At 44.5% G+C, this 12,106-nt stretch overlaps 1 protein-coding gene across 1 annotated transcript; it reads left to right on the top strand.

The window, feature by feature from the left end:
- The first annotated feature begins 7,338 nt into the window (after positions 1-7,338).
- On the top strand, positions 7,339-10,153 carry LOC136135590 (colostrum trypsin inhibitor-like). Its single transcript, XM_065893513.1, has 3 exons — positions 7,339-7,422; positions 9,299-9,514; positions 10,012-10,153. The coding sequence occupies exons 1-3, from the start codon at positions 7,347-7,349 to the stop codon at positions 10,032-10,034; spliced, it is 315 nt and encodes a 104-aa protein (XP_065749585.1). The 5' UTR covers positions 7,339-7,346; the 3' UTR covers positions 10,035-10,153.
- Positions 10,154-12,106: the final 1,953 nt, after the last annotated feature.

Here is a 12,106-nt window from a genome sequence, read left to right as displayed (position 1 = left end):
AATTTAATGGTGAAAATACAGAATTCAGGAAACTGTTGGGAGGACAGCCCTTGCATGAACCTTGCTGAGGCACAATAGGCATTGGAAAATATATAAATAGTTTCTATCTCTATGCTGTTCTATTTTTAAATTATGTTTAAACGAAAAAAAAAAAAAAGAATCTGCCTGCCAATGCAGGCAACATAGGTTTGAGTCCTGGTCTGGGAAGATCCCACATGCCGCGGAGCAACTAAGCCCGTGCGCCACAATTACTGAGCCTCTGCTCTAGAGCCCACGAGCCACAACTACTGAGCCCACATGCCACAACTACTGAAGCCCGCATGCCTAGAACCTGTGCTCTGCAACGAGAAGCCACCACAATGAGAAGCCTGCACACCGTAACAAAGAATAACCCCCACTCGCCGCAACTAGAGAAAGCCCACACGCAGCAATGCAGCCAAAAATAAATAAATTAATTAAAAAATAAAAAATAGGGCAGACAGCAGAAGCAAGATGAACAGCTCTACAGCCTGTGGAACAAAAACCACATTCACAGAAAGATAGACAAAATGAAAAGGCAGAGGACTATGTACCAGATGAAGGAACAAGATAAAATCCCAGAAAAACAACTAAAGGAAGTGGACATAGGCAACCTTCCAGAAAAAGAATTCAGAATAATGATAGTGAAGATGACCCAGGACCTTGGAAAAAGAATGGAGGCAAAGATCAAGAAGATGCAAGAAATGTTTAACAAAGACCTAGAAGTTCAAACAAAATGAACAATACAATAACTGAAATGAAAACTACACTAGAAGGAATCAATAGCAGAATAACTGAGGCAGAAGAACAGATAAGTGACCTGGAAGACAGAATGGTGGAATTCACTGCCATGGAATAGAATAAAGAAAAAAGAATGAAAAAAAATGAAGACAGCCTAAGAGACCTCTGGGACAACATTAAACACACCAACATTAACGTTATAGGGGTGCCAGGAGGAGAAGAGAGAGAGAAAGGACCTGAGAAAATATTTGAAGAGATTATAGTTGAAAACTTCCCTAACATGGGAAAGGAAATAGCCACCCAAGTCCAGGAAGCGCAGAGAGTCCCAGGCAGGATAAACCCAAGGAGAAACATGCCAAGGCACAGTAATCAAACTGACAAAAATTAAAGACAAAGAAAAATTATTAAAAGCAACAAGGGAAAAATGACAACATACAGGGGAACTCCCATAAGGTTAACAGCTGATTTCTCAGCAGAAATTCTACAAGCCAGAAGGGAGTGGCATGACATATTTAAAGTGATGAAAGGGAAGAACCTACAACCAAGATTACTCTACCTGGCAAGGATCTCATTCAGATTCGATGGAGAACTCAAAAGCTTTACAGACAAGCAAAAGCTAAGAGAATTCAAAAAAAAATAAATAAAAAGCTAAGAGAATTCAGCACCACCAAATCAGCTCTACAACAAATGCTAAAGGAACTTTTCTAACTTTTCTAAGTGGGAAACACAAAAGAAGAAAAGGACCTACAAAAACAAACCCCAAATGATTAAGAAAATGGTCATAGGAACATACATATCGATAATTACCTTAAATGTGAATGGATTACATGCTCCAACCAAAAGACACAGGCTCGCTGAGTGGATACAAAAACAAGACCCATATATATGCTGTCTACAAGAGACCCACTTCAGGCCTAGGGACACATACAGACTGAAAGTGAGGGGATGGAAAAAGATATTCCATGCAAATGGAAATCAGGAGAAAGCTGGAGTAGCAATACTCATATCAGGTAGAATAGACTTTATTTATTTTTTTATTTTTTGGATAATATTGTTCTAGCTTTTTTTTTAACATCTTTATTGGAGTATAATTGCTTTACAATGTTGTGTTAGTTTCTGCTGTATAACAAAGTGAATCCGCTATACATATATATATATATCCCCATATCCCCTCCCTCTTGTGTCTCCCTCCCACCCTCCCTGTCTCACCCCTCTAGGTGGTCACAGAGCACCGAGCTGATCTCCCGGTGTTATGCAGCTGCTTCCCACTAGTTATCTATTTTACATTTGGTAGTGTATATATGTCCATGCCACTCTCTCACTTCGTCCCAGCTTACCCTTCCCCCTCCCCGTGTCCTCAAGTCCATTCTCTATGCCTGCGTCTTTATTCCTGTCCTGACCCTAGGTTCTTCAGAACATAAAATAGTCTTTAAAATAAAGAATGTTACAAGAGACAAGGAAGTACACTACATAATGATCAAGGGATCAATCCAAGAAGATATACCAATTATAAATATATATGCACCCAACATACGAGCACCTCAATACATACGGCAAATGCTAACAGCTATAAAAGAGGAAATCGACAATAGTAGGGGACTTTAACACCTCACTTACACCAATGGACAGATCATCCAAAATGAAAATAAATAATGAAACAGAAGCTTTAAATGACACAATAGACCAGATAGATTTAATTGGTAGTTATAGGACATTCCATCCGAAAACAGCAGATGACACTTTCTTCTCAAGTGGACACAGAACATTCTCCAGGATACATCACACCTTGGGTCACAAGTGAAGCCTCGGTGAATTTAAGAAAATTGAAATCATATCAAGCATCTTTTCCAACTGCAACGCTATGACATTAGAAATAAATTACAGGGGAAAAAACGTAAAAAAACAAAAAATTTTTAAAAAATTGTTTTAATTTAAAAAGAAAAGTGCTAAATTCCTTAACTTGGGATATCTGGTTTTCTTTCATATACAATAATCTTTTGACATTCAGACTACCTGCCCTTTGTTGGAAAACTTCCTCTATATATCCTGGCTCCCCGCTCACCTCCTCAGAGCAGTTCTCTCACGGTTACTTGAGATGCTGCCTCCCGGGCTTGAAGTTCTAAAAATTTCCTCCGAGTAAAACAACTCTCAACTTTTAGGTTGCACACTTTTTTTCAGTCGACAATGAACTAGCCTCATTTCTCCCCCAGCCTGTGGAGGAGAGGTGAGCCGGGACTTACCTCTGGCTCTGCTCTTGTGTTTACCGCCCGGGGTGCCAGCCACCAGGGTAACCAGGAGGACGAGAAGCGGGTCAGAGAGGCAGAGCCGGCTCATGTTCGTGGCCTTGCAGGGGGCTGACAGAGCTTTTCATATCCCAGCTGAGGGGTGGGATCAGGTAATGAGGAGGGGAGTGAGGAAGGGGTGGAGCTGGGGTAAGTGCTGTTCATGCTTCACCTCCCACGTAATCAGGCTTCCTGCCTCTGCCTGCTGAGGCCAAATGCCCAGTAACAGCGCTTCTCAGACTTGACTCTGCCTGTGGGTCTTGTGGAAGTAAATACACATTCTGATTCCCCAGGTCTGGGTGACGCCTGAGAAGCTGCATTCCTAACAGGCTCACCGTCACAGGTGTGTCCCCAGCCCCAGTTTCCCCTCCTATAAGATGGTCCACAGGACCACAATTTGATAGCAAGCCTGGAGGAGACTCACCGGGGTGGAGGAGAAGGGTAGCAGGCGCAGAGAAAAGCTGCCTTTCCCACGCACCTTGGGAAGTAGAGCAGAGAAGCCAAGGTCGGGAAGAGCTGAATCTCAGGAAGCCCCGCATTCTCTCCCACTAACATGCACCTCTTCCTAATTCTCTGCCTTCACCTTAATTCGGTGCAATGATCGCACACTGGTGGCCTGTGACAAGTACAAGTCACTGGACTTCTTTTGTAAAAACAAACGTGAGTCTCCCTCCATTCCCCGAGGATGAGATGATTGATTAGATCCCCATCCCCTTCTCCTTCACTCAGGATGGCATATAAGCCTCAGCTGCCTGTCTTTGGGTCCCGTGTCTTTGAGGATGCTCTACCTATGAAATTTGGTTTTCTCCTGTTCATCTGTCTTATGTCTAGTTTGTCTTACCAAACCAGCCAAGGAACCTAGAAGGGAAACAGGGAAAGGTTTCCTCCCCAACAACAGTAGGAGGACCTGGGTTTGGCAAATTACTTAGTGTTCCTGGGCCTTGGTGCCCTCATCTGTAAAACGGGATTGTTTATAAAATCAACCCCATTTCTTTGGGATGCTGTGAACGCATTTGAGACTAAGAGAATGCTCAGCTCTGTGTCCCTGGGCGGTAAATACTCAAAGATTCAGGGCTCCTCTTGTGATCATCAACATGACACCCAACTCCCAGTAGGAACGTCTGGATCTGATCTCAGGCCTGTGTTGAAATAAATATCTAGACCCAAGATGTCTGGGGTGCCATGTCAGCACGTTGAAACTTAATTCTGTGTTCTTGTAAATGATCTACAGTTCTTTGGACCCTTGGGGATGGAGACTGCTCACTTCATGAAGTGTTAAGTTTGTGTCACCTGAACTGTCTTCTTTAATCATTTTAGACAAGGGAAATGCCTGCTTTCCCTTTGGGGTCTGGGGCTTCCCTGAGGTCAGCTGTGCAGGCAGTATATACCTGCATGCCTGACCACAGTAAAAACCCAAGACTCCCAGACAGGAGTGAGGTCCCCTGGTTGGCAACACCTCGGATGTGTTGGGCTGAGGGAATCAAGCAGAAGCTTGTGCCCGTGTTCCTCTAGCTTCACCCCACGCACTTTCCCCCTTTGGTGATTCTACTCTGCAGCCATTTGATATAAACTCAAGTATAACACCTTTGTGTCCCGTGAGTCCTTTTATGAATTAAACCTGAGTGTGGTCTTGTGAACTCCAAACACAAGTAGTCTTGCTGTAGCAGAAAATAGTTGAGGCGCCCCATTATGTTAGACCTTATTCAGCCCTTATTCTTTCCACCCATTCCACCTGTCTCCTACAGATGTTTTCTCCCCCTCTCTTTCTTGCTTAATTGCACTCTGAAAACGACTGCCCTCTAGCTAAGGTTGCACTGTGCGCCTGATGTTTACTTCTCCATGACAACACTCCGGAACACTCCTCTCCCTTGTGAGCATTCTTCATTCCAAAAAGGTCACGGAACGATAATCTCGAGGACCACCAGAACCTATTCTGGAACCACGTGACGCCAGCCCTAATGATCTCAATGTCTCCAGGAGGAAAGAAGGATGCAAACTACATCAGCCCTGATCCTTATCTACAGCCCTATTTTCCACCCTGAAACTGTAAGACCCTTTTCTACTTCCCAGGAAGCGGGGCACAGCCTTGAGTGTGTTAGCCTGCTGTGGCCCCCTTTGCCTGGCAAAGTAATGAAGCTACTCCTTTCTACTCCTCCAAGGCTCTGTCTCCGGGTTTCTATTCTGTACTGGTGAAGAGAGGCTGGGTTTTCCGCAACAGTTTCCGTTGTTATCTCCAAGTAGAAACTATATCCATAGAAGGTAAATAACTTGCCTGAGGTCACACAGATAGTGAATAGCAAAGCTGGAATTTGAATTCCTCTGTCTCCAATGGTGAGGTTTTTAACAACTACTGAAGCACAAGTGAAGATAATCTAACATAACTGATGTCTCATATAGAAAACTCAATAATTGGAAAAGACACTTTATTTCAAGATGTAATACAAGGCAATTTCCCTTACAAAAATCTGTAGATTGGAAAAAGCATTCCGTGTTCCAGTACAAAAAAAAATGATGCAGAATGATACCAAAATATGTTATCTCAAGGATAAGCAAAGAGGTCTTCAAGCTTTCAGGTAGGAAAAAAGTCACCCCTAAGGGAGAAAAACATTCAGGCCACTTCATAGCGACACTCCATGGCAGAATTCAGTGGAACCATGTCCACAATTGTTCTGGGAAAAGAAAGTCTCATCCAGGATTTTTTTATCCCATCAAATTGTCCTTGAAATATAAAGGCAATATGCAAAAATTCAGAGAAAAAAATACCTGTAAACCCTTTGTTTTTTAGAATTATTATTTTTTTATCTACCTAACAAAATGTTTATGAGGATAACTTGAAGTAAAGATACTTATTTCACGTGGTGGATTTTCACTGTCCACTATGGTAGCCACTAGCCACACGTGGCTACTGAGCACAGGAAATACGAATAGTATGAATCAGGATGCGCCTCAAGTGCAAAATATACTCAGATTCCAAAGACTTAGTACAAAGAAAAGTAAAATATCATATTAGTCTTTATTACATGTTGATTATATGTTGAAATTATACTATTTTGGATCTATTGAGTTAAACAAACTATTATTAAAACTAGTTTTACTTCTTTCTTTTTAATCTTTAAAATGCTGCTGCTAAAAAAAAAAGCTGCTAATTCCTTGGCGGTCCAGTGGTTAAGACTCAGTGCTTTCACTGCCGTGGGCCCGGGTTCAATCCCTGGTTGGGGAATTAAGAACCCACAAGCTGGGACTTCCCTGGTGGCGCAGTGGTTAAGAATCCGCCTGCCAATGCAGGGGACATAGGTTTGAGCCCTGGTCCAGGAGGATCCCACATGCTGTGGAGCAACTATGCTCGTACGCCACAACTACTGAGCCTGTGCTCTAGAGCACGCGAGCCACAACAACTGAGCCCATGTGCCACAACTACTGAAGCCCGTGTGCCTAGAGCCTGTGCTCTGCAATGAGAAGCCACCACAATGAGAAGCTGACGCACCACAACGAAGAGTAGCCCCCGCTCGCCACAACTAGAGAAAGCCTGCGCGCAGCAACGAAGACCCATCGCAGCCAAAAATAAATGAATAAGTGAAACTTATAACAACAACAACGAAGATCCCACAGGCTATGCAGTGTGGGGAAAAAAATGCTGCTACTAGAAAATTGAAAATTCTCTTTGTGGCCTGCATCATATTTCTGCTGTACAGCACTATGGTAGAATCTGTGGGGAGCGATTTTGCCTTTTGTTTATGCTATTCAGTATAGCTTGATCTTTAAAAAATAAATATGATGATTTCTATGAAACAATACACTCCTTATCCCAAAATTAAATAAATAAGCCAACGAACAAAGAGCTATGTTCTCTCTCCTGGGATGTTGAGACACTAGCTGGGAGGCTCTGGATAGGAACCAATAATAACAGAATGGAGAATAGATGTGCTGAGCCCTTAGGGACCATGTGGTCTAGCCCACCTGTTTTACAGATAGGGAAACCGAGGCCCCCAAAGGTCCCTTTTCAGTCCAAGGTCACAGAGACTCGAGTCTGCAGTACACGAGGCTGGGGACTGCGTTCCGGATGCTACAGAAGCACCGTCTTAGGGGACTTGCTCAATAGCCATGAAGAGCCCATCCAAGGCCAGTGGCACAGCCTCCAGGTAAGAAGTCCAGTTCTTCCAGCCCACACCCCTTGCCCAGGGTGCTTCCTATTCCAAGTAATGAAAAGCGAGCACTTCCCTCAGCCCTGGGGAAGAGGACCCCTTCTCCTGCTGATATAAGCTCCCGCCTCCTAGCCTCAGCCCAGAACAAGCAGCTACTCACACCATGAAGCTCAGCCGCCTCCTTGCCCTTTGCCTCACCCTCTGCCTGGTGGGCTTGGCCAGCTCAGGAAAGACCTCAGGTGAGCTGAGGGGTTGGGAAAAGGGTCCCTGAGATCATAGCCTATGGGGTGTGAGGATGCTGGATCCAAGAGGCCACCTGGTCACTTCCCCCTCAGGAGGAAACCAGGGCCTAGGTATGGGAAGGGGCTCCCATGGGGTCACCTTCTGGTCTCAGGAAAATGTGGGACCAGACCTCCCCGGTGTCTATGTGACATCTTCACCAAACTCTAATTTTTCTTAAAAAGCAGTACACATGTTTGTGTTAAAGACAAACCATATGTAAATGTATGAAGTTTAAAAAGTGGGTCCCCTGTTTTACATAGCGCCAACAATCTTGCTCTCCAGAATCCTACTCCCTAGAATTCTTAAGCAAGAAAATAAATGTTCATACTGCTTTGAAAATGAGGCCAGATTCTCAGACTTGGCTGCATACTGAAGTCCCCTGAGGAGTCTCTGGGTCCCACACTCAGAAATTCTGATTTGATTGGTCTGGGATGAAGCCTAGGCATTGGGACATTTTTTTAAAGTTCCCCAAGAGATCCTAATATTCTAACCAAGATTGAGAACTGCTGCCTAACAGAAGGTCTCGCATTCCCTTCCTAGAATGGCCTCTTCCCTATTCTGGGTTAAGTCTCTCCCAGTATATTCAGCATGGTCAGTGTCATACGCAGTGAAGATTCACAAAATATTTCGGTAGAGGTGAGTTGACCCATGTGCTTATTTGTTTGAGGGATGCTGTCCTTATTAGGGAAAGTGTAATTATCAAAGTGGAGTTTGTTGCATCCCATAAAAAGTCCTGAGTGTCCAAGGCTAATGGTTGAGGGAGGGTGTGTGTGACAAATTCCTTTGTGTGATAACTGGACCTAGATGTAGTTAGGAGTTAAAATAACAAGTGATTCAGTAAAAGAGGCCAGTTTCCTTATTTGCTGATTACTCATGGATATTTAAGATTATTTAATGTAAGTATCCTTTTCCTAGTTATAAAAAATGATACTTGTTCACTGGCATTCAAATGATACTAAAAAGAATTTTTAGGGAATTCCCTGGTAGTCCAGTGGTTAGGACTTGGCACTTTCACTGCCATGAGCCCGGGTTCCGTCCCTGATCAGGGAAGTAAGATCCGCAAGCCACATGGCACAGCCAAAAAAAAAATTTTTTTTAGAAGATAAAAATCCCTTCAAATTCTACCACCCAGAGATAACTACTCTAAATATATTGGTGAACAACTTTCATGTCATCATTCTACCGGTTTATACATATATTTTACATCCACAGATCATACCAGATCTCCTATTTTGTAATTTGGTTTTTTTATTCAACCAAAGTTATGGACCTCTCCCCATGCTGATGCGTATAGATCAACACTGTGCTTTTGTTTTCTGGCCACACCGTGCAGCATGCGGGATTTAACTTCCCCAGCGCCCCTGCAGTGGAAGTCAGAGTCTTAACCACTGGACCACCAAGGAAGTCCCAACACTATGCTTTTTAGTGACTGCATAATGGCCCATGGATCCCCTGTTGGTGAACATTTACCTACTTTCCAAATTATAATTCTTTGCAATTATAAACAAAGCTACAACAAACATCTTGATGTCAAGTTATGAGAGGCTATAGGACACAGCACTTGGGATTTGAAATTGGATCTGGGTTTAAATCCCAAGCCTCTCTCAATTTACAGGTCTTATGATTTTGGGGGAATTACCAAACCTCTCCGAGCCTCAGTTTCTTCATATGTGAAGTGGGGACAGTAATATCCTCTCCATTAGGTTAAATAATGGCAAGTATAGCAAACACCTAGGAGGGCACTTGGTGTAGAATAAATGCTGGGGGGAAAATACTCATCAGTTCTTTAAAAGGACACATAAGTGACAATCCTGTTCTTCCTTTACCTTGCAGCCAATCTTCAGCAAGAGGCTTCCCAGGAGTTGCTCCAAACTCCCCCTGCCCTCTGCCAGCTCCCCGCAGTGAGGGGCCCTTGCAAAGCCTCTTTGCACCGATACTTCTACAACTCTACATCCATTGAGTGTGAGCCCTTTACCTATGGTGGTTGTCAGGGCAATGCCAACAATTTTGAGACCACAGAGATCTGTGTGAGGGTCTGCAAACCCCCTGGTGAGTCCTCTGATGGAAACAGGAGTAATGGAGGTGACAGCATGCTGGGCATGTGAAGGGAGGTGGTGTTGGCGAGGACGCTGGCAGTGATTCAGATGATCATGTAAATATGGAAGTTGGTGGTGATGAGAATAATGGGAATAAGAGATGGGTCACCGGGGGCTGGTGATGGTGGTAATGAGGTGTAGACAGTAAGGCTGCGGTGGCATGGATAGTAAAGATGAAAGGAAGCTTGGTTGTTGCAGTAAGCCCTTTTAAAATACATGGTGGGGCTGGTACAGGTGAAGACGGCAATGTAACTTTCACAGGGGGGATCCTGTTGACAGAGGTGATGAACGTGATTGTAGCACTGATCACGGTGGGAGGTGACAGAAATGAGGAGGCCCCCAGGTTGGTGGGTGTTGAAGGGGTTGGGTAAGGAGTCCAGCTTGATGGCTCTGGCTCTAGGCCGCCAACAGGCCAGTCAAATAGGGAGCTGGCTGTCATCTCCATTACAGAGACCAAGGTCAAGAGCAGCTGAAGGTGATACCTGCACGTTCCCAGGCCTTGACCGAAAGCTGGCTCGGCTGCCATTCCTGCGCAGAGGCCCTGCTCTGAGCCCATCCTGTAACCCTCCGGGACTGAGTCAATAAAGTGTTCAAAGTTGATGTGACCTGAAGCCTTCCTACAAGGGCCCTGGGCCTGTCCTCCAAAACTGCTCACAGCCACAGGGGCAATCAAACCTGCATCACCCCCACCCCTAACCTCCTTCAGACCCACATTACCCTGTGTCCCCAGAATGAAGATGAGGACAGAGGACACAAGTTCCCCTATCGCCAGGGGTCCTCATGCAAGCCAGACTGAATGGAAATTTGGGGACCTTGAGTGTCTGTCCCTAGATCCTGGCCTACTGCTCTTTCCTGCCCGGGGCTGCAGGATGAGCCAGAAGGTTCTTCCTGTCCAGCAGGAACCATGGCCTGGAGGAGTGTGGAGAGGGGCCAGCTGGAATCTTGGCCAGCTAGGGTGGCACTCTGCTCTCCACCCAGAGGGATACTGGAAAGATGAAATTTATACATATTTTTAAAATTGTGGTAAAATACATACAACATGAAATTTACCATTTTAACCATTTCTAAGTGTACAACTTAGTGGCATTATGTATACTCACGCTCTTGTGCTAACATGACCACCACCCACCTCCAGAACTTTTTCATCTTCCCAAACTGAAACTTGTACCCATTAAAAATTAACTCCTCTTTCCCCCTCCCTGCAATCCTCGGACACCACCGCTCTAATTTCCGTCTCTGTGAGTTTGCTCTAGGAACCTCATCGAAGTGGAATCACACAGTATTTGTCCTTTCGTGACTCGCTCGTTTCACCTAGCATCATCCATGTTGTAGCCTGTATCAAAATTTCCTTCCTTTTTTGGTTTTTGTTCTTTTTGTTTGTTTTTGTTTTGTTTTCGCTGCTCCGCACAGCATGAAGGATCTTAGTTCCCCAACCAGGGAATGAACCTGTGCCCCCTGCAGTGGAAGCACGGAGTCCTAACCACTGGACCGCCAGGGAATTCCCAAAAGTTCCTTCCTTTTAAAGACTAAATAATCTTCCACTCTTATATACATTTTTGAAAACCAGACAGGTCTGCCTGACCACCATGCCCACCACCCCCTGTAACTGTCTCCTCCTGTCCTGCGTCTAATCTAACCACTTCCTCTTGCTGAAAGGGAAACTGTTGCCCAAAGTCAAAGAGCAATACTAGGAGCCAGAACCTGGAATCCCTAGGCTAGATCCCTGTCCTGGTGATGTCACTGGTACCCTTGGTGCGCCCTTCCCACCTCCATCCCCTTCAGATATCCTATTGCCCAGGAGCCAATCTAGATCATGTGAAATCACATCAGGAAGGACATGCTGAGTAGCCAGCCTTGCCCCAGGCTCAAAGTGGGAACCCAAAGTTTAATGGACCGGGACTTCCCTGGTGGTCCAGTGGTTAAGACTTCGCCTTCCAATGCAGGGGGTGAGGGTTTGATCCCTGGTCTGGGAGCTGATATCCCACATGTCTCACGGCCAAAAAACCAAAACATAAAACAGAAGCAATACTGTAACAAATTCAATAAAGACTAAAAAAAAAAAAAAAAATGGTCCGCATCAAAAAAAAAATCTTAAAAAAAAAAAGTTGAATGGACCCTTGGGCTTTATCAAAGGCCTGAAATACTTAAATAGACATGAGTACATATATGTTTGAGACAAAGGGCATGTTTTTCTCTTTATTTCCCCACTCTCTTTCGTGTTCTGAACTGTTACCAGAGACTGAGCTCTGGATAAGAGTGAGGGTAGCCTTAACGACATGCCAGGCATTGTTCCAGACACTGCAGTACAAATCCTGGCCCTTATAGAGAGTAATCGTTAATAAACAAGATAAGTAAGACACACAGCATGTTAGATGGTGGTGAGGGCTACAGAGGAAAACAAGATAGGCAAGTGGTGAGCTGGTAGCTGGAGCAGCAATTTGAAATCGGGTTGGCCAGGAAGACCTCATGAATAACTTGATGGTGGAGGTGGTGGAGAGGAGTTGGATTCTGCATTTGTTTTGAAGGGAGAGCAAACAGATTTATT

This window comes from Phocoena phocoena, chromosome 15, assembly GCF_963924675.1.
Source record: "Phocoena phocoena chromosome 15, mPhoPho1.1, whole genome shotgun sequence".
Lineage (NCBI taxonomy): Eukaryota > Metazoa > Chordata > Mammalia > Artiodactyla > Phocoenidae > Phocoena > Phocoena phocoena.
This window is presented reverse-complemented; position numbering and strand designations above follow the sequence as displayed.